We start from the raw sequence: 24439 nt of genomic DNA, 5'->3' as shown, positions 1-24439 counted from the left end.
CCCATCTCCAGCTGTGGATTACCAAGGTGGCCCCCACGGCTCCTTCTGCCCCCTTCCTCCTTGGCGGGAGTTGTGGGGAAAACGCCAGGCGGCTGCAGCAGCCCCAGTTTCTTCTCGACCGCCTCCTTTTGCTTTCTTCAGCCCGGGGAGGAACCTCCTTGCCTCCCATCCCCAACCAAGCGGGAGCCCGCGCCGCTTGCCGCCGCCGCTACCACCACCGCCACCATCAGCCCAGCCGCTGCTTTTGCCCCTGCCGTGATGCCATGCCCCGCAGCTACAGCGGAGGAGATGACAAGGGCGGCTCCGCCGGGATCTGGTTAAAAAGCAGCTCGGCGGGGCGCTACGGCTGCAGCGGCGGGAGCAGCAGCGGCAGCGGCATGAAGGATGTGGAGTCCGGTCGGAGCAGGGTGCTCCTGAACTCGGCGCCCTCCCGTGGGGACGGCTTGCTCCTCCTGGGCACCGGCGGCGGGTTTGGCTTGCGAGAGAGCCGGCGAGGCAAGCAAGGAGGAGCCCGGATGAGCCTGCTGGGGAAACCGCTCTCCTACAGCAGCAACCCGATCTACCGGCGGAACGCCAAGTACCGGAAGCTGCAGAACTATCTCTACAATGTATTGGAGAGACCCAGAGGCTGGGCTTTCATCTATCACGCGTTCGTGTGAGTACCAGCGGGGTCGGGGGACAGACGCGTGCGCTCCGGCGGTTGACTGTGCTGCCACATGGGTGGGGAAGTGGGTGGAGCCCCCCCCCACACCTCCACACCTGTCGGAAGGGTGACCCGGTGGAATGCCTTGTCCAAGGCGAGGGACCCTTCGGCGTGCGACGGGGGTGAGGTCAGAGGTGTGGCGGCGCATCCTACCTCTCTGGAATGCCCCGGAGCCCTTTTTGAACGCGCTAAAATGAGCATCACTTGAATTCCGTGGAAACGTGACAGGGTGCTTCCCTCTGCAGAGAATCTCAGTGCTGCCAATCGGGAGGCATGTTCTGCTTCTAGTCTTGTCTTTTCTTCCTTCACAGTTTTCCACATAAGAAAAAAAAAATATCAAAGGATAGGTGAGAAAAGATGAGAGGTGATTTTTTTTTTACATGTGGAGGAAACGTGTTGCCTCCTGCTTAAAATTCAGTGAATAAGACTAGCGATTGGGGCGGCGGAAACCTGATTTGGGAGCACCTAGAAAGCACAGGGTAAAAACACCTATTCCTTTTGGATGACTCTGCAGGTTTGATCACCCTAAGGCATTTCCACACGTCATAATCCTTAAAGAGCTATTTGACTTAGGTGTGATTGTGGTTATATTTCCTTTTTTAAAAAAAAAGGGAGAGGGCAGGATAGAGAACATTAAAGTTAAAATCCTGGCCTTTATATCTAAATTATAAATAGAAACACAACCAAAAATATTCCCAAACCTAAAACAATTGAAGATTTTAAAACTGCAGTCCTATTCTCACTCACCTGAATTTAATTTCTTGATCATAAAGTGGAAGGAGCATATGGAGATTTGGGCTCCACCTGTCAAGTGTGAGAGTATGCTTTAGATGAGGCTTTTGCAAAAAGTTTTGGCATTTTCATTTTAATGTGTGTACCGGTATGTATAGAAAACCCCATTCTTTGCGATATATTGATGTGGCTCTTGATTGTGTTAAATGATGTTTAGCGGCAAATAGAAGAACGCCAGTATTATCCAGAGACAATGAAATGGAAGGAACTACATTGGAACGTGTTTAGAAGTGAATTGTGCAATGGCTCTTCTATCCAAGAAACAATATTTGCAAGTTTTGAAAAAGTGCAGTAGGTAAAATATTGTGAAGGTAATAAAGGTGTAAAAACCTTCAATATTCCTCAGAAGTAAACAAACTTTAACTAAAAGTTGGGATGAAAAGATAAGACACATTGGTTATTTTCTATCAGGAGAAAGAACTGGTAGGATTAGGTGCAGAAATGCAGAAGGGAAAACCTTGGTTCTGTAATAATTTAATGTAGTGAAATGGCTAAAAAAAGATATTGGGATAGGCATTTTATTAGAATTATAATTATTATTATTATGAAAGAAGACTGGAGGATTAAGAAGGAAGACTGAATTATGAATAATCCATAATTGTGGAGAGAATAGAACATATGAAACATCATAAATGTGATTTCTGAGAATTTGGTAGAAGTAGATATTTCACTAAAATATTGAGTTTTTAAAATAATGTACAAGTTTCTTCATAATTCTTATTTTACTTTCAACCATAATAGCATTTACTAGAATACGTCAAGTAGTGAAAGCATCCAACAGATTTCAGTAGCCTTATAGCCTATAAAATAGACTGGTATTAATAATCTTGTATTGAATATGGTATCTGAAGTTGAAATAATAGCATTTAATAGGCACACTTGAACTCTCATAATCAAATAGTTTGCCAGCAAAGTCTACCAGCCATCCTTAAAACTACTCTGTAAATAAATAAATATTATTTATCATATTGTTGATCATGTTATGAAGGTTGGGAAATAATAGTTTGAGATAAGCTTGCTAGTTTGTGATAGGGAACCAGATTCATTCCCATGAATGTCACAGGCCACAGGTTCTGGCCTGTGACATTATATTCCACAAGTTGTTAAGATGGGGGCTTGCATAAATCAGAGTCAAGTGTGACTTGGACTAGAGTAGGGCAATGCTAGTTTCCTCTAGGCCAGTGTTTCTCAACCTTGGCAACTTGAAGATGTCCACTGATGCTGACTGGGGAATTCTGAGAGTTGAAGTCCGGACATCTTCAAGTTGCCAAGGTTGAGAAACACTGCTCTAGGCCTAAGTCAAAATCTTTGTCATTACACTGAGTCTACAGTTAGGCGTTCCTTATCTAATGGTAATGGTTTCTAAGGATTCCATGAGATGACAGAAACTGTACATAATTTTTGCAAATTTGAATACATAAAGTTGTTTACAGTTCAAAATAAGGAAGCAGATGCGGAAATGTGGACAGTGATCCAGTTGGCTCAGGTCTAGGAAGTTGCTAAGAAGGCTTCTAAAAGGATTGACTCATCAGGCCTATAGTTACTAGGTAGCAATAACAATAGCAGTTAGACTTATATACCGCTTCATAGGGCTTTCAGCCCTCTCTAAGCGGTTTACAGAGTCAGCATATCACCCCCACAGTCTGGGTCCTCATTTCACCCATCTCGGAAGGATGAAAGGCTGAGTCAACCTTGAGCCGGTAAGATTTGAACCGCTGAACTGCAGATAACAGTCAGCTGAAGTGGCCTGCAGTACTGCACCCTAACCACTGCGCCACCTCGGCAACCCCATATGTAAATAAATATTCTGATGCTGTTAGGCTGCAATGGTTTGTCTAATAATCATGAATTTCTCTAAGCAATGAACGTTTGAAAGATGATTTCATAGAAAGCAAGGAAAGGTTATTTTAAAAAGAGCAGCAACAATAATTCCAAATTTTCCAGCTAAATAATTTCAACTGTGAGGAACATTTTTTCAGAAAAGAAGATCCAGGACCTGGTGAAGTCAAATGATCTGTTGGGCAAAGCAAAATCTCCGGTAAACGTCTCCCAAAACTGGCCATCAACAAAACAGAACCCCCAGAGATCAGTGTAAATAACCTGCTGAAAATTTTAATTGAAGCTGGGGTTGTTGCTGTTGTGTACATACCACAGCATCACTTCTACAACAATTACAAAAATGTTGGAGTTATGGATCAGAGTGGCACAAGAGATATTGTGTGGGTGGAACACACAAAAAAAATGATTCATCCAAATATTAACATACCCTAAAAGTTAATACCCAACAATCAATGAAGAAATTGAAGAGTTTGAAGGAAATGGTTTGAAACTAAATTAAGTACTAACAATAAAATAAAAGTTTTGAAATGGCCTTCGTAGTCTCTGTACTTGAATATTATTGAAATCTGTAGGAAGGTCACAAGCATGAAGTTTATGCAAGGAGACAGGAATATTTCTGAGCTAGAAAAGTTCTGCAAGGAGGACTGAAAGGGGAAAAAAATCTTTTAAAAAACGCTGTAGGAAATATTTGAAAGCTGTTATTTCAGGAGGGTTACAAAGTATTCATTAGAGTCAAACTCCTATACCTTCCATGTTCACCACTTTTTATTTCAAAACTGTAAACAATAGCATTCAAATGTCCAGAAAGAATTATGTCATATTCTAGAGCCGAGGTGGCGCAGTGGTTAAATGCAGCACTGCAGGCTACTTCAGCTGACTGCAGTTCTGCAGTTCGGCTGTTCTAATCTCACCGGCTCAGGGTTGACTCAGCCTTCCATCCTTCCGAGGTGGGTAAAATGAGGACCCAGACTGTGTGGGCAATATGCTGACTCTGTAAACCGCTTAGAGAGGGCTGAAAGCCCTATGAAGCGGTATATAAGTCTAACTGCTATTGCTATTGCTATTCCCTTAGGGTACAGGTGCCACATTGCCATCACATGACATACTGCGACATGTTTCCTCTTTTTGGAGCTAGGGTGGGCATGTCCTATGTGTGAGCCTGTGTGTGACGCATTTGGCCCACAGACTGCCAGTTTGACACCCCTGCCTTAGAGATTCAGGGAACTATTCAATTTGATCAAAGATGCCTAAAGTTTTGCATGCAACTATATATTTCCATTCAAACAGTTTTGCATTTATAGTAATAACAGTTGTATTAGCCATGATCCTTTTTTCTATGGAAAGAGGAACTGAAGTAGAGATAGTAGTGTAAAGCTACATAGGGAACTTCTCTTCAAAAAGAAATCTAAATTAAAGTTCTTGATCTGCCTTTCTCAATACGAAGTCTTGGCGTGTATTTCAGCTATATTGGGAGTTCCAGTTCCATCTATTGCATAATGCTAATTTAGGAAGTATGCTACAGACCTGACATTCATTGTGTTCTAATGTATAGTCAGTACTTTACTTTCACCATTTCTTCTATTCAAATATTATTCTTAAATCTTTATCTCCAGGTGAAACTTGAAAAATTAGAATATTGTGCAAAAGTTCATTCATTTCAGTAAGGCAATTTAAAAGCTGAAACTAATATATGAAATAGACTCGTTACATGCAAAGCAAGATAGTTCAAGCTGTGATTTGTCATAATTGTGATGGCTTACAGCTCATGAAAACCCCAAATCCACAATATCAGAAAATTAGAATATTGTGAAAAGGTGCAATATTCTAGGCTCAAAGTGTCCCACTCTAATCAGCTAATTAAGCCATAACACCTGCAAAGGGTTCCTGAGCATTTAAATGGTCTCTCAGTCTGGTTCAGTAGGAATCACAATCATGGGAAAGACTGCTGACCTGACAGTTGTGCAGAAAACCATCATTGACACCCTCCATAAGGAGGGAAAGCCTCAAAAGGTAATTGCAAAAGAAGTTGGATGTTCCCAAAGTGCTGTATCAAAGCACATTAATAGAAAGTTGTGTGGAAGGGAAAGTGTGGAAGAAAAAGGTGCACAAGCAGCAGGGATGACCGCAGCGTGGAGAGGATTGTCAGGAAAAGGCCATTCAAAAGTGTTGGGGACTTTCACAAGGAGTGGACTGAGGCTGGAGTCAGTGCATCAAGAGCCACCACACACAGACAGATCCTGGACATGGGCTTCAAATGTTGTATTCCTCTTGTCAAGCCACTCCTGAACAACAAACAACGTCAGAAGCTTCTTACCTGGGCTAAAGAAAAGCAGACCTGGTCTGTTGCTCAGTGGTCCTCTTTTCTGATGAGAGCAACTTTGGCATCTCATTTGGAAACCAAGGACCCAGAGTATGGAGGAAGAATGGAGAGGCACACACTGCAGGATGCTTGAAGTCTACTGTGAAGTTTCCACAGTCTGTGTTGATTTGGGGAGCCATGTCATCTGCTGGTGTTGGTCCACTGTGCTTCATTGTGTACAGGGTCAACGCAGCCATCTACCAGGAGATTTTGGAGCACTTCATGCTTCCTTCCGCAGATGAGCTTTATGGGGATGCTGACTTCATTTTCCAGCAGGACTTGGCACCTGCCCACACTGCCAGAAGCACCAAAACCTGGTTCAATGACCGTGGGATTACTGTGCTTGATTGGCCAGCAAACTCGCCTGACCTGAACCCCATAGAAAATCTATGGAGCATTGCCAAGAGAAAGATGAGAGACATGAGACCGAACAATGCAGAAGAACTGAAGGCCGCTATTGAAGCATCCTGATCTTCCATAACACCTCAGCAGTGCCACAGGCTGATAGCTTCCCTGCCACGCCGCATTGAGGCAGTAATTGCTGCAAAAGGGGCCCAAACCAAGTACTGAGTACATATGCATGTTTATACTTTTCAGAGGTCCGATATTGTTCTATGTACAATCCTTGTTTTATTGATTGCATGTAATATTCTAATTTTCTGAGATTGTGGATTTGGGGTTTTCATGATTTGTAAGCCATAACCATCACAATTATGACAAATCACGGCTTGAACTATCTTGCTTTGCATGTAATGAGTCTATCTCACATATTAGTCTTTTAAGTTGCATTACTGAAATAAATGAACTTTTGTACGATATTCTAATTTTTCGAGTTTCACCTGTATATGGGAAGGACTTAAATGCCTGTCCTTAATAGTAATTTGACTGTAGACAAATTACAATTTTCACTGTACCTTGAGAATGGTGATATTCCAGTGAAAAGTGAGCACTTTCCATTCCCATCAATTTATCAGTGATGCTTAAAGTGGCAATATCATGCATATTGCACAAGAATAATAACATCCAAGACAAACTATGAGAAATGCAATGATGTAATGTCAACTACATTGTTCTACTTCCATTAATCCTGTCACTCATGCCAGATCTTCAAGGAAACATTATAATTCACAAATTACTTCTACAACCACACATGAACATGACAGTTTTTTTGGGGGGGGGGGAAATCAATGAAGTGTTGTTTCTGTTTGGAGAATTCTTTTACCATTGTTTGAAAATGTGATTGCAGAAATGCAGAATGCTAGGTAACACCAGTGGCATCTCTTCCATTTCTAAATAGGTAAGACATTGATCTTTGTGTATGATATTAAAAAAAAACCATATTAATTGTTGCTGGGCCTGTTTGTTTGGGTAAAGCTGATCAGTTTTGAATTTCTTCTCTTTTTGTCAGAATGTTGGAAAGAATTGTCTTGCCTGCACAAGACATGCACACTGTAGCTTGTCAGATGTAACCATACGTGCTCCTAATTTTCTGTAGAGGATCTTGGAAGAATAGCTCTTATGTGTTGTAGTTTTGTGTGCTCAAGTATAAGATGAAGTATCTCAAAGTACAACAAACTGGTGCCCTAAAACAGCAGCTCTTAAAACACCTCGTATTTTTGTACTTTTATTGTAATTTTCACCTGGCAATTTGTTCCTTCAGCTTCCTTAATAACATAGGTTAACCTTTAGACATTTGGAGGGCATTTTGTTTATCCTATGAGAAGAGGGTACTTGAGAGACCGCCTGCTGCCAATTACCTCCAACAGACCGATTAGATCCCACAGATTAGGCCTCCTCCGAATTCCATCCACTGACCAATGCCAATTGGCTACCACCCGGAGGAGGGCCTTCTCTGTGGCTGCTCCGGCCCTTTGGAACGAGCTCCCCGTGGAGATTCGGACCCTCATCACCCTCCAGCCTTTCCGCAAAGCCCTTAAAACCTGGCTATTCCGACAGGCCTGGGGCTGATGAGTTCTTGTCCCCGCTCGAATGGTGTGGCTGTTGATTGTTTTTAAATTGTGGTATTGTTTTGTCCGTGTCTTTTTTTCCTGTTTGTATCCCCACCCCCCCTGACTTGGTTTGTGAGCCGCCCTGAGTCCCTCTGGGAATAGGGTGGTAGAAATACAATAAAATCGAAATTGAGGGTGATAACGTAGGTCCAAATCCTAGCTAAAGAACAATGTACAATTTACTCTTAATACTTATTTATCCACCTGCTTCAGTTGAAATGATGATATTTACCGAAAAGACATATAGTCCTTGTTTAACAACTGCCTGGTAGATTGACTGTTCACAGTTGTGATGGTAATGAAAAAACAATATTGCAACCAATTTTCACATTTACGTTCTTCTTTGATCTGGAAAGGGAAGCTGAACTAGGATTGTTACCACAGTCACAATTTTCACTTAGCTATCCCTTTGTATAACAACCCAGGTTACTATTCCAAGTGTGGTTGCTAAATGAGGGCTATCTGTAGTTGTTAGAAACCATAAAATGGTATTTTGATTATTGTAACATAGAAAATAAGTACCTTGTCACTATCTGGAAGTACAGTATTGACATCCTGAAGTAGTATTGAAATCTGAATGTTTTTAGGATACCAATGAAGTTTGTACTTTTTAACCTAAGAATTTCTGGTGTAAAGAAGCATGTTTCATATTACTATAAAAGCATATTTTTCACTACTTTCTTTTGAATTGATTTTATTACATCTAACATTAGCTCTTTGTAGGGCAGCAAGAGAAAATGAGAAGCAAGAAGGATCTAATGAGCGAGTAATTGAAAGTAAACGTATTTAATCTACTCCCTCAGGCTTCAAGTAGCTGTGAATGGTTAAAAGATTACTATAACATTCAGTAATTTATTTAGTCCCTTGACTCTGTCTTCTATTACAGTTTTCTCTCTTTTGTAAAATATGTACGGATTTGTAGATATTTTAATAGACTTCTAGTAGTTAAGCCACTAGGTTAGAAACCAGAGGATAATGAGTTCTAGTCCCTCTCTAGGTAGGTAGGTAGGTAGGTAGGTAGGTAGGTAGGTAGGTAGGTATGTGTATGTGTATGTGTATGTGTATGTGTATGTGTATGTGTATATGTATATGTATATGTATATGTATATGTATATGTATATGTATATGTATATGTATATGTATATGTATATGTATATGTATATGTATATGTATATGTATATGTATATGTATATGTATATGTATATGTATATGTATATGTATATGTATATGTATATGTATGTATGTATATATATACACATACATACACATACATACATACATATATATATATACATATATATATATACATACATACATACATATACATGTGTTGTATTTGTGCTGATACATAAATAAACTCTAAATAGATACATATACATATACATATACATATACATATACATATACATATACATATACATATACATATACATATACATATACATATACATATACATATACATATACATATACATATACATATACATATACATATACATATATATATATAAATACAACAAATACAGTCACAAATACAACATTATATATATATATGTATGTATGTATGTATGTATGTATGTATGTATGTATGTATATGTGTGTGTATGTATGTATATATATATAGTGTCACAACTCCTGGTAAGCCCCAATTATGGGAGGAAGCTAACTGCTTCCATCATCTGTCAATCGGCTCGTCACAAGAGTCCATCACGACAGAAACCCAATATTTTTTTTTTACTGTTGCCTTTGTTATATTTGTATATTTGTGTTTTATTTGTGCTGATAAATAAATCCCAGTAAGGGTATGGCTAGCGAATCCCAGACATTATATATATATTTGGGCATACCCCTGTAAAAAACAATCATATATGAATGATTGTTTTTTACAGCGGTATGCCCAAATATGGGAGGAAGATCATTACTTCCATTCTCTGTCCTTCGGCTCGTCACAAGAGACCATCCAGGCAGAAACCCAATATTTTTACTGTTGCCTTTTTGTTACATTTTGTTGTATTTGTGCTGATAAATAAATAAAGGGAGACTAGTATAGATCTATTTCAAGCTATTTAGCTCTCATCAGCTAGCCATACCCTTACTGGGATTTGAACCTGGGCTATATTACATACTAGGCAGACTTCTTAGCCATTAGGCCACAGGCTCTTATCTGTTATCAGCGAAGCCAGGGTGAAAGGTATCTATTAGATTTATATATATATATAAATATATTGTTATATTTGTGCTGATAAATAAATAAAATATATATCAGCACAAATACAACACAAATGTAACAAAGGCAACAAAAGGTAAAAATATTGGGTTTCTGTCTGGATGGTCTCTTGTGACGAGCCGATAGACAGAGAATGGAAGCAGTAGACTTCCTCCCATATTTGGGCATACCAGGGATTGTGACACTAAATACACACACACACACACACACACACACACACACACTTGTGCTGATAAATAAATAAAGGGAGACTAGTATAGATCTATTTCAAGCTATTTAGCTCTCATCAGCTAGCCATGCCCTTACTGGGATTGGAACCTGTGCTGTATTACATATTAGGTAGTTGTGTTAACCACTAAGCCACAAGGTTCTCCTCCTTTATATACATACATACATACATTCATGCACGCACGCACGCACACACACACATACATACATACATACATACATACATACATACATACATACATACATATAGTTGGGTGATCTTTATACTATTTTCTCTCAGCCGTTGGAAGGAGCAGTGACAAAATACTTTGGTGAAATTTTGTCACAAGCCCAGTGCCAGAAACACCGACACAAAGCCCTCTTCAACCGTTGCATCTGGCCTGCAAAAGTCTGAATAACCACAATTTGACAGCAAAGCGATTCAAAAGACCCTTTGCTTCCCAATGGAGGTTATCTGGATATTTGCTACATACATACATACATGCATACATACATACATACATACATACATACATAATATATACTACATTGAATAAATGCAGATTGAAATCAGTAAAAAAATGGATGAGGAAATAAGAAAGATTTCTTATTTTGCAACATTTTGAGCATCTGTAGTAAATACTCAGCAGCTAAAGCTAAAATTAGTAATTGTTCTTGAAGTGTATGGATACCTTAAATTCAATGAAAACTGTTGTTTTCATTCAATTTAATATTTTAATATTTCACTTAATATTTGTAAACATAATCATTTAATTACACAATCTTTTGGATATTCATATTGAAAATAATACTTTGGATTCATTCCTTATTACTGTAAGCCTTCTAGAGTCGCTGTATCAGTGAGACTGACACATAGACATTTAATAAAGAAATAAATAAATTATAAACGCATTGTTTCAGATTGTACAATAATGCTTAATTTTCAGCCTAACTGCAATTATACCCATTCCGTATTGAGTCCCCAATGATTGTGGTGAGAAAACAGCAGAGTTTCAATGAAATGTACACTATTGAACAAATTCATCTTAATATACCTAAGGAATTTTTATTAAATGCCAGACTGAATGCATCACTACTCTTGAGTTTGTAATCCTACTTAATAGAAAATTCACCCTAGCCAAGGCGATTTTGTATTGCTACTCACACTGAGTGCAGTTTCCTGGGCTTTTATGTTGCTATTCTGAATTTATGGAAGATGGTACTTGAGAAATAGAGTATTGCCAGTTGACTGCTTTTAGTATTATAGCATTTTAATATCTTTGTTGTCTTGTGTAATCAATAATATTTTCCATCTATTTTTCAGCGGATAGTGTAGATATTGAACTGTTGCTTAGTTGCTGATAGTTTTAGCACAGATATTCGCTTCCTTTACTGCAGGGCTGTGAAACTCTCAGCCCAAGGCTGGATGTGTCACATGCTGGCCACACCTACACTTGAGAGACTGCCTGCTGCCAATTACCTCCCACAGACCCATTAGATCTCACAGGGTTGGCCTCCTCCGGGTGCCATCTACCAGCCAATGCCACCTGGCTATTACCCGGGGGAGGGCCTTCTCTGTGGCAGCTCCGGCCCTCTGGAATGAACTCCCCGCAGGGATTCGGACCCTCACCTCTCTCCAGGCCTTCCAAAAAGCCGTCAAAACTTGGCTTTGCCGGCAGGCCTGGGGGTGATGAGTTCCCTCCCCTCTCGACATGTATGGTTGTGCGACTGTTGTCTACTTTTATTATTTGTATTTTGTCTTTTATGTTCCCCTTTTTTTCCCCTTTGAATTGTTCGCCGCCCTGAGTCCTCCCGGAGAAGGGCGGCATACAAATCAATACAATACAATACAATACAATACAATACAATACAATACAATACAATACAATACAATACAATACAATACAATACAATACAATACAATACAATACAATACAATACACCGGTTTAACAGGTTTAACGAAGGGGGGGGAAATACCATTTACTTCCGATATGTCACATGACACCATCATGACAACGTGAGTTTGACACCCCTGCTTTAGTGGGAGGATGGATAACCAGGTATGATTTTTTTCATTGATGAACTGTATATGTTTATTTGTGGTGCTCATTACTATTAAAATAGAAATTTACAAAATTTTCAAATTGTTGTGCCCACCAAACCGGCAGTAATGCCGGGAGCATTACTAAGCAATCTGATTCCGGCTTCATCCAAAGTGATAAAAGAGGGAGTGAAGAAGAAATAATCTGATAAAATCTGTACTTGTTTCCATTGAAATTACCTTATTATATTAACATTCTTACCTCTGTTTGACCAGCCTTCTTCTGTTGTTGTATTATTGAGGTCATAATTTTAGGTAGTGTCTCTTTGATGCTATTACTTAAACTTATTATTTACTTTATTATTATTAAGCTGAAACTTGTACAATTATATGTTTCATTACTAATCGGTATTAGTATCATTTCCCACAACCTCATTCTGAATTTTGATGTTGTCTTTTTTCCCTATAGTGTCATATGGTCTCGTTGCAACGCCATTGTTGCCAATGTTCTCCACGCAGTTCCTTTGGTTTGTAACCTAACTATAGGTCCATAATGTATTCTGTAATATGGCTGTGTAGAGAGCTTTGAGGGGGCGGTTCAGTTCGGCAAACGTTTAATTAAAGAGCCTATCGAAACTGCCGTTTAAATAATAAGGGCTCCTCAGTGCTAAATATGAAGCAAAGCATGCATGTTGCTTTATCTCGTTTTTCCATTTGAAATATTTTCTTTTCTTTTCATAACACACACTCACATGTATACTATACATAGCCCATATCATATAGTATTAAATAATAGTTACGTCAGTTCCTCTTGTAAACAATGCCCCCCAAAATAGAAACCCATTATAGCTCTTCTGTTCTCCATATAATAATATAATAAATAAATAAATAATATAATATAATAAATTGAGGGCTTTCCTGAGAATGTACAGATACCCAGAATCAATTGATGTATCTATGACATGTCATGTTTGGAAGCAGCAATAGAATTGTTGATGTGATGATGAATTATGAACATGTTTTTGTTGCTATTAAATAAGTATATAATCATCCACTTAATAATTATATGTTAATCACATGAAAAACTTCAAGCTGGTGCTGGAAGAAAGGAACTGTTAGGGGCAAAAGTGCCAAGATACTTTAGAGTGACTTAAAGTGACTTAATGGTGTTCAGTTTCACCTTGAATTTCACACCAGAATCCTAGTTCACTGGTGGGATTCAAATTTTTTTTACTACCGGTTCTGTGGGAATGGCTTGTGGGCATGGTGTGGCTTGGTGGGTGTGGTGTAGCTTGGTGGGCATGGCAGGGGAAGGATACTGTGAAATCTCCATTCCCACTCCATTCCAAGCCAAGTTTACTGCAAAATCCCCATTCCCTCCCGAAAAGCTAGGACGCAGGAGGCAGAGAATAGATGGGGGTGTGGCCAGTCAGTATTTACCAGTCCTCTGAGCTACTCAAAATTTCCACTTCTGGTTCTCCAGAACTGGTCAGAACCTGCTGAATACCACCTCTTTCCTAGTTGTAAAATAGTGTTACAGAAGACAATTTTTTCTTGAGCATCTTGAAAAGTTTATGCACACAACTAGTATTACAGATATAGTTTACCAGGTGAAAATTGAACCATATGCTTATGTATTTGCTGATTTGTGCTATAGGCATTGCTGGATTTTTAAAACAGTCTAAAGGATTTTTCATTTTGATGTTATCAATTAAGTGCTAGGAAAACAGAATTTTTTTCCCACTCATTTTTAAACTGAAGACAATTTTAACAGTGTTAAAGCTGTTGAAATATAAATTTCTGGATTGAATGAAGTCATGACACAGCAGCATCACATAACAGAGGAGGACTGCCAGGTACCTTTAGATAATTGACCGCAGGAAATGAATGCCAATTTTAATTTTAATTGCAAATGGAAATTTTGGCAACTGTGGAAATTCCAATGTACTATATATTTTCGAGAAAGAACTGTTTTGAAAATTCTCAAAATACTATCATAGTATGTATGAAACCACTTCTTCTAATTCTTGTGGATTCTGACGATCAATGCAATTCTTGTAAATTGATTACTTTAATGTGAAACTTCATTTCATGAACATTGGTACGGTATCTCCTGCATGAAATTATAAAAACACACTTAAGTTTAATATGGAAAATATTGAGTTAATTTTATTTACATAGAATTTACTGTATAATCTCTGATAATGGAATATATAATTTTACATTGAAATAATAAAGTCCAGGTTTTAGCATATCTGGTTTGGTGTGTGTGTGTGTTTGTGTGTATGTCAGATTTGTTGCTGTTGTTCAATTCATTGTATACAAGCTGCTTTGGGAACTCAATTTGGACAAATAAATTATGATTCTTTAGTGAGCTTGCTGTATTTTTACAAGCATTCTTTTTAGTACTTGTATTTTTAATTTTCTTTCAGAGTGAAGTTATATGAGTGGGTGGGTAGAGGAAGATGCTTCTCCTAGTCTTAGCTATAAAGAATATATTGTTTAAGATATTGCTGAATGTTTTATGTGCCAAAAAAACCACGCGGTTGACTATAGGGTAGGCAGGGGGAATAAATATTTAACAGGAGAAATGAAACTAGTAGTCCAGGAGATGTCAGATGTCTCTTTCAATGGTTATTGCTCATTTTGTATCTTTTATCATCACATTTTAAGAACCCTGGGAAGCAACAGCTAATAAAAGCCTAACAAAACATTGAAATGCAAATTTAAGGTTAATATCATCGCAATCAGTCTCTTCTTGCTTAATGCATCAAATTAATACTTCACTGCTCTTGTTTTGAAGCTAAATGTATCATTATGAGATGGAATGGAGGCGACCTTTTCTCAGTTATAATTCAGTATGGAACTTCGTAAAAAGTATCTTAATAAATATTAGCACATGAAAAGGCAAGGGAAGGTCTTGTTATATTGTAAGACAAGCCATATGAATGTTCTCTCAAAAATTACTTCTTGGAAGTATTTCTAAAATATATAGGTAATGACAAAGAATATCACTTATTCCTATTTAATTTTAAATTATTTTCATAACTTTGGGGAGGAATTAATTCTTTCTTTCTTTAATGGATGCAGAGCTCTGCTTGCTCTCTATCTCAAAAATATACACTGCTCAGGAAAAGGTTGAATGAGTCAACTATATTAAAACTGGAATTTTTTTGTTTAACGTTGGCATGTAAATAGAGGTTCATTAATGAAAAAAAGGACACCTGTGAATTGTGAAACATAATTCTTCCTTTATATAAATCTAATCTGAGCTTCTAGATTTGCTGGAGAAGCTGTGTGGAAAATATGTTGTGCTTGCAGGAAAAAAAAATTCTTGAGAATAAGTCATTTGAGTTCCAAGTCATTTAAATTTCTAGGAAGTAAGACTACTTACAGGTTAAAGTTCAGTGGGGTAAATAAACGTAGTTCAAGGAGTATGTGAATAAGAATATTTCCTAACACTCTATATCATGGGTTATCCAACCTTTTGGTTTCCATGGACCTCACTGAGTTAAAAGGGATTGGACTGCATATAAAATATATGATACAGTTAATGTATATAAATAACAAACCTCCTTAATTTTTTTTAATAAATCGTGTGGGGCCACATTACTAGCTTTCCAGGGATATATGCAGCCTGCGGGCCAGGATGGATACGGCTGCTCTGGATGGTAGATCATTAGGTTCTTGTTAGCAACTCAAGAGAAATTTAACTCTTAAGATGTGAATTCCCACACTGAGCTATCCTTGAATGGTAAGAACAATGCATATATGTAAACCCTGACCTGCTGATTTATTCTTGTATGCAAAAATTGGTATATTTGTGTGAGGTTTTTTTAAAAAAAATTAAATGTATGTATATCTTGGAAATCATTTTATCTCTGTCCTTAATTTGAATCTTACGTGCACACTAAGAAATCAGGTTGTACAAAACAAACAATAACTGTATGCACGAAGAAATGGAAATAATATTATGCATGAATTTATGCCAGATTAGAAACACCAACAGAAGGGAATTACACCCAATTATAGCAAATTTACAATATTAGAAAAAACTACTGTGTATAAATAAAAGATGGACACTGTCCAGCTATCAGGTTAGGTCTCTAGTACATTACATGCTTATTTATTTGAAATGTTTATTGGTTGCTCTAAATTTAAAATTTTCTGGACAATGTAAAATGATTCCCTTCAAGACAATTTAAGGTATACTTTTTTTCTGTCCCCCCCTTCTCCGCTTGTTAACAGACAACAGGCAGACAAACATAAAAGGAACTCACTTTATCAGTTCTCGGCTCTGACTGGCTGCGAGCCCAAAAATAAACATAAATAAAGTCTCTGGCGAGATAACAGAATACCAAACAAAACTCTTACAAAGCAATGCACTTGTCCAAGTGTGTCCTTGAATCAGGGTTACAGAAAGCAAATCACTTCTCCAAGTGTCTTTCAAATAAACCATGACCGATTATCAATGAACGTTGACACCTGCAACCAGGGCGTGGCACCATCCGTCCTTTTATCATCAGAAGACGCCACTAACGAGCCCCAGCTGCATATTAATCTTGCATCCCAAAAAGACTCACAGGAGACTTCTGCTGAGTCACAACAACTTTGTAGATGGGACTTTGAGATATTTAATGCTGGCTGTTAAGCCGATAGAACTTGATAACTTATGACTTTTGCATTCTCAGATAGATAGTCCTCACTTAGTGATTGCCTCATACAGTGATCTTTCGCAGTTATAACAGAGATGAAGTATAACTTTGTGACAGATTCTCACATTTATGACCTCCTCAGGTTTGTAAAGCAAAGGAAAGCTGAAGTAAAATCATGAATATTTTGCTTAATGATCAAGTTGATTATGATTGAAAAATGAGGATTAAATATCAAAAGAATCATATTGTTTTCTAAATGTCCTTCCCCCGCTATTTTTTTAATTATTATTTTTTTAAATAATTTTTTGATTTAAATTTGCTTTTGACCTGACTTAAGCATTGGAAAAGCCTTGGTTGTGATGATGAATGTTAGAAATAGCATACAATACACCTCATGTATCAACTTTGCAAGGTTTAGAATTTTAGGCCTAGTAAGATGATAGTTACATTCCTTGTTGCAAAATTGTTTCTGAAAAGATATTATTAATTCTCTACCAATTGTTCCAGGTATTTTCTCTTGGTTCCATTTTGTCCCAGGCTTTTTCATAATTATATAAGGTTGCCGAGAAAAATAAATAAGGGGATTTAAGGCAACCTCTTGCATCCATGGATTAAGCTATTATTTTTTGTTAGATGCGAACCAGGAATGTTCTGCTCTAGGAACAAGTCAGTCATATATCGAAAACAAAAGCTTCCAGGGTTTTCAACATATCATGTATGGCAATAATTTGAATGTTTGTGGTCACTCACAGAAACAAGAAAATAAAACATGGATCTATATGTTAACATCAATCAGTAGGTTGCTGAATCATATTTAATGAATACTATTAAATTTAACTTATTATGGTATCTGGATAGAGTTCTTTCCCATTTTTACATTGTTTTACCTAAGAAGCATTAAACTTCTTGACTTCATCTGCTTAGGTATGAAAATATCAGCTTACCTATATGATATTTGCATTTTTGTGCACAAAATACCTACCTTTATCCTTTATCCTTAATGCATCCAGTAGTGTTTTTAAAAAATTCTGTATTGTATTGTAAAACCTAAATAATTTTAGAACAGAAAAAAAATGAAGAATTGTGTTTCTAGGTACTTGACATTATCAACAAATGCAGGCAAAATTCACACTCCTAGCTTCAGCCACTAAGTCCAGAAGCTGAATTCTAGTTAGAAATTCTAGAGCTGTTTGTTAAACTGGAACTCGGGGAAAAAATGAATAAAGACAACCACTTCCATACAGAGCTTCTGCTGTTGCAATGAACTGGAGTAAGAGTTCACACCTTCTCTATGTTCCTCATGTAATAGTTGTATGCAGAGGTGGGTTGCTACCAGTTCGCACCAGTTCGGTAGAACCGGTTTGTCAAATCTACCAAACTGGTTAGAAGAGGTTCCACCAGAAAGCAGGCCACACCTACAGAAGAGGTTCCAAAAAATTTTGAAATCCACCACACACACACACACAGAGAGAGAGAGAGAGAGAGAGAGAGAGAGAGAGAGAGAGAGAGAGAGAGAGAGAGAGAGAGAGATACACACAGACAGACAGGCTCACACAGAGAAAGAGAAAGAAAAAGAAAGGAAGAAAGAAAAAAAAGAAAAAAGAAAGAAAAAGTGAGAGAGAGATGAAAGTAAAAAAGGAAAAAGGGACAGAGAGACAAAAGGAAGGAGAGGGGGGAGGAGAGAAAACACATGGCCGGTAAGCCACTCCCACCAGGTCACATGGCCAGCAAGCCACTCCCACAAAGGAGGCCACACCCACAGAGTAGGTTCAAAAAATGTTTGAAACCCACCACCGGTCGTATGAATGGGATGTTTATTACTGTACCAATCTGCACCTGGTAATGACTAATTGATTGTAGAGTTTGTTTTTTGAAGATTCAAGAATCTATGCTAGAACAGTTGCTTATTTTTTCCCTTTCATGAATTCTAGATTGTAAAAACAGGACTAGATCTAGAGTAGACATTTTAGCACCTAGATAAAGTCATATTCTGGCATCCTTGGTACTTATCTTAGGAATTATAAAAAAAGGTACCCTCTTTTTATCCCAAGCTTTTGAGCTTTACGGTTACAATTTCAGCCCTGGATATTTTTGTTTCTTTTCTCAGGCATTTTCATCCTACTTGCTATAACAGGAAATAATTTTAACTACATCATTTGTTGTTATCATATGGCAAGAATTCTGTGAAATTATATTTAATTCTTGAGCATATACAATGACTCACTTATTGCTTTTTTAATTTTATATTTCAGAAGTTTTAAAATTGTGATTCTCCCTAAAATTTAGTGTCCCAAGCCAGTGATTACCTAGATTAACAGCAGCTTAGACTCTGCCTAATATAACAATTAGGTTCTTGGTTCAACTTATAATGTATTATATTTCCTTTCTAGGAAGGCATCTGTAGTGATTTCACACCATAAAGGGCACCCATACCTCTCTTTGCAATTATCTTGCTTCCTTCTCAGGTGTAAAGCAATTATTTTTGTATTTGGGTTCTTACATAAAACCTGTTACTCGTCTCTGTGCAAGAAATCAGTGGCTAGTTTCAGATCAATAAACAATTGTTTGGATTTTCTGTAGTTCTTTGGCACTTCCTTTGTGAGCTACTTTTTCAGCAGTGTTACCAAGATAAATTACATTACTGTGTCCATTCATCAAGAATCAAGTTCGGTGAGACTCTAGCTTTTATCTTTGAAGGTATCTAGCTTTTTATAGGTCTGTATTATTCTATGCTGGACACTTCATTTGTATTCATTGAGATCAAGTATGGGCAAAGCAGTCTGTTTAGTCAGATATTCCTTTGATTGATACACAGTTGTGAATTCTTATTTAATGTTCAAAGAAGAGAAATAAACTAATTTGAAATTAATGTTGGGATTTTCCAGGGAATAATATCTATAAAATCTGCAAGAAACCTTAACAAATTTTCTGTACCTAAAGATGAAATTAAAGCCAAGTTGTGGTCTATTGAAGTACAGAGTAGAGGGACAAGGATAGGTGGCAAAGGGAGACTTCCTTATTGGGACAACAGTGGTTCCCCGAGCAGCACTTACTGAAATGTCATTTATTTTAAAAATTATGACCTTCCTTATTAAAACCTGGGGTATGTAGAAAAATAGACTATGGTTTTTCTTTTGCTTAGTCTAAGACAATGGAGATCACATGACTTGAGAGTGGCTAGAGAAAGAACATCTGAAATTTTAGAAACAGAAATTGGGAAATTGATCTCTGGAAAAGAAAATAATGTGGAAAAGAAATGAATGATTTCAGGGATTTAATATGAAAGATAAAATTAGTTGTAGGGAGAAGTGTATCACATAAATATTCAGGGCACACAGGACAATTTTATACCACCCTGTCTTTGCAGGGTCTTTGCAGCAGCACTCAAAATTTGTTGGATGTTGACCTAAGCTCAACATTATATACTAGATTTAATGAACACCAATTAAAATTAGACCATTGAATTAAATCATATTAAGTGCTTTGTAACTTGATACTGTCACCCATGTTGAAACTTTTTATATTCCCCTATACCAGTGGTGGGATTCAAATAATTTAGCAACCGGTTCTCTGCCCTAATGACCAGCTGGGTAGGCGTGGCTCGGTGGCCAACTCAATGTCACTCACGTTGATGGGCGCTTCACCTTAGTTGTTACAATGTAATAAGGGTTAACCAGAGAGGCAGTTTCTGTAAGCAGGGCAATAAAGATAAGGCTAGAAACAACACCAGAATGTTTCCTTCCTGCCTTCCTTACAGGATTAGCCCCGTAAAGTGGAAAAAAACAAAATGAGTTTTCTTCCAACAACCGGTTCTCCCAACTGCTTAGAAAGTTAATAACCGGTTCTCCCGAATAGGGGCAAACTGGCTGAATCCCACAACTGCCCTACACTTAATGTATATAAGGCTCCTTTTAGATTCCTGATGTTTGGGTGGGTGGGTTGGGAGGATGGATGGATGGATGGATGGATGGATGGATGGATGGATGGATGGATGGATGGATGGATAGATAGATACATTCTTGATATATTCTGATGGTTTTTCTCTTCCCTCCCTCTTATGCTACTCTTATGATTGTAATAGATTTAATTGATTTAAGAGAGAAGTGTGGGTTTTTTTTCAAAAAAAAGAGAGAACAAAATTGCCAGGGGAACAGAGAGAAAAATTATAAATTACATAATTATATGTAATTCAATTATATTTATGGATATACAGTACTCATATTTTGAAGACAGCATTAGTCTGTACCTTTGTGCTAAGCTGATTAAATATCAGAACATTCAGATTTCCATTATAACTATTAGATACAGCTATCTGAATTATGTATGTATGTATGTATGTATGTATGTATGTATGTATGTATGTATGTATGTATGTATTTAGTGTCACAACCCCTGGTATGCCCAAATATGGGAGGAAGCAAACTGCTTCCATTCTCAGTTTCCTCCCATATTTGGGCATACCAGGGGTTGTGACACTAAATGCATACCTACTTCCCTGGCTCAGCTGATAAGGAGGAGAACCTTGTGGCTTAGTGGTTAACACATCTGCCTAAGATGTAATACAGCACAGGTCCGAATCCCATTAAGGGTATGGCTAGCTGATGAGAGCTAAATAGCTTGAAATAGATCTATACTAGTCTCCCTTTATTTATTTATCAGCACAAATACAACATGTATGTATGTATGTATGTGTATGTATGTGTGTGTATATATATGTGTGTGTGTGTGTATGTATATGTGTGTGTGTATATATATAGATATAGATGATATAGATATAGATATATAGATATATAGATATATAGATATATAGATATATAGATATATAGATATATAGATATATAGATATATAGATATATAGATATATAGATATATAGATATATAGATATATAGATATATAGATATATAGATATATAGATATATAGATATATAGATATATAGATATATAGATATACACTCTTTACAGAAATACAATCTGTACAGGGGACCTACGTAATGTAGCAAATACTTTGATATTCAAACTGCTGTGTTATTGAAAAAGATCCTTGTCTGAAATTTTGGTGAGCTACTGCCATTCATTGTAGAAAAAACTACATTCCTTGTAGAGAAAATTGCAACCACACAAGTGAATTTTACTTAAGAGGACTCCGTTTGTTAAGGCATCAGGCTAGAAACTGGGGAGACCATGACTGTCCCAAAGGTGCTTTTTTCAACAGGCAACTGGACTTTTTTTTTCTTTGAAGACCTTTTGCTTCTCATCCAAAAAGCCTCTTCAGTTCTGACTTAATGATGAATGATGGAAGGATTTATGTTCCTGTAGTCATCTGGTCATTAGCACTCCTCCTGAGGTTTATCTGTGCCCTCAGGGTCAACCTGAATAGTACAAATGGGTGTGGAACTTTCTTGGAACTGTTGAAAGGACTTTGTTACAAACAGAAGATAGGTGGTTTAATTAACAAAACTGTTAATTAAAAATATGACTCTGAACCAGAAAAGGGAAGTACAAAGCCTGTTAGGGATCAACATGGCCCACAAAGTACAATATTTGGGAATTTGGCTGACGGAGAGATGTTCCTCTATCAAGGTAGATAACTATATGAAATTGCTACAACAGGTATCCAAAGATATGACTAATTGGAGTAGCAAACAATTGTCTCTGATGGGCAGAATCGCGACAGTCAAGACATATGTATTACCAAAATTTTTGTTTTTGTTTCAAACGGCACCAACTAAATTGGACAAAAAAATTTTTAAATCCTTGGAGACAATAGTGACACAGTTTATATGGCAAGGCAAGAAAGCACGAATCAAAGCCCAAACCTTACAAAAACGCAGAGAACTGGGAGGCTTTGGAGTACCCAATTGGGAAGCTTACTATAACGCAGCAATCATGACATGGGTGAAAGATTGGGTGATGTTGAATAGAAGGCGCCTATTGGCTATAGAGGGACATGACCTCCCCCAGGGATGGCATGCCTCCCTCTGGCAAGAAAGAGACACCCCCCATAGGTACTTCATGGGACATTATATTCGGAAGATTTTGATAGGGGTCTGGGAAAAAATGAGGAAAAAATACTATCTTAGGGTTCCGTGTTGGTTGGCACCATTAGAGGCCTTAACGCATCCGAGTTTATTTAACTGGACAAGAAACATAACATATAAAGATATCATGACAGAAGAGGGCAACATAAAAACAAAGATGGAATTAGAGCAACAGGGCAGGAATTTGGAATGGTGGGAATATTTACAGGTCAGAAACAGGTTTAAAAGTGATAAGGCACGTTTCGGGATCTACCCAAACCCTCAGGGGCTAGATAAGATCTTGTTTGGTGGAGACAAAAAAATGTTATCGAAGATTTATCAATTTTTGACCTGCCAAGATACTAATGAAGAGATGGACAAAAGCCTTCTAACAGTATGGGAGAGAAACCTAGGTTATGAAATTGAAATGGGCAAATGGCGGGATCTATGGAGTAAGACCATTAAACTTACAACTTCTACTGCATTCAAAGAAAACATATACAAGATGGTTTATAGGTGGCACTTCCCCCCAACGAGATTAGCTAAGATGTTTCCTGGGTTATCTCCATTGTGTTGGAAATGTGGAAGAAAGGATGGCACATTCTACCATATTTGGTGGTCCTGTACTGAGGCCACGAAATATTGGAAAAGGATTAAAAAATGGTTAAAAGAGGTTACCGGGGCAAACATTGAATGGAGACCTGAGAACCTGTTACTAAGCATCAAACCAGATAACATAAGCAGTTCAATATGGCATTTGAGCCTGCATATAATTGTGGCCGCAAGAATAACCTATGCACAACTTTGGAAATCCACCACTATACCGCCGGAAGATGCTTTAATTAAAAAGATCTACGAATGTGCAGAAATGGACAGAATGACGGGTTGGCTGAGGGACAAAGGAGAAACAGAACATTATCTTAGCTGGAACCTATGGTATATGTGGGCGACTAGGAGAACAGCAGGGACTTAAAATGGGGAAAGTTAACATAGGTACCGTAATAGATCCCTGAATCTTGCAATGAGAAGATGTGGCTTAGAGACCTAATAATGAGGAAAGAAAGAAAAACCAGGCTGTGAATGACTGTCACCGTGGGGGGGGGGAGGGGGGTTGTATGTTTAAAACGGTATTTGTATCTGTATGTTTTACTTTATATTGTTATGTATGACTTGTCTTGCTTATGTCGTTGTATTTATGTCGCTGTATTGTTTTTTCCGTTTTTTTAAAGGTAATAATGTTTAATAAAAATTATATTTAAAAAAAAAAAAAGAAGATAGGTGGTATCATATTCCTCCCCTCTGCTGAGAAAGGACTATTCAGTTTTAATGTAGATGGCCTCTTTAACCCATCTTTCAAACCAGTAGTCAGCTCTCTGTTCAGAATGTGGATTTTGCTATCTTCAAAAGAGTCTTTCAAATGCAGGTGGACTGCTGAATCTTGTCCTGATGGATTTATTCTCCTATGTTGTGCCAAGCATTTGTGAAATGATTGTTTTGTTTCTCCAAAGTACAGATCCTTAAAAGTCTCTCTGCATTGTACTGTATTTATCACACTGCTCAGTTTATGTCTGGGTGGTTTATCCTTGGG

The 24439-nt window shown here is 37.6% G+C and overlaps 1 protein-coding gene across 1 annotated transcript in view; it reads left to right on the top strand.

The window, feature by feature from the left end:
• Positions 1–263: 263 nt before the first annotated feature.
• The window catches only part of KCNQ5 (potassium voltage-gated channel subfamily Q member 5), a 337074-nt gene continuing 312898 nt past the window's right edge, over positions 264–24439 (top strand). The window contains exon 1 of the mRNA XM_087719161.1: positions 264–655. Within this exon, the coding sequence (XP_087575287.1) occupies positions 264–655 (392 nt within the window). The remainder of the gene's footprint in view (positions 656–24439) is intronic.

Source organism: Thamnophis sirtalis, unplaced genomic scaffold (genome assembly GCF_051295495.1).
Source record: "Thamnophis sirtalis isolate CommonGarterSnake01/CBP01778 unplaced genomic scaffold, rThaSir2_p1.2 scaffold_6, whole genome shotgun sequence".
NCBI classification, from domain to species: domain Eukaryota; kingdom Metazoa; phylum Chordata; class Lepidosauria; order Squamata; family Natricidae; genus Thamnophis; species Thamnophis sirtalis.
The sequence above is the reverse complement of the archived record's forward strand: the minus strand, read 5'-3'. Positions and strand labels throughout refer to the sequence as shown.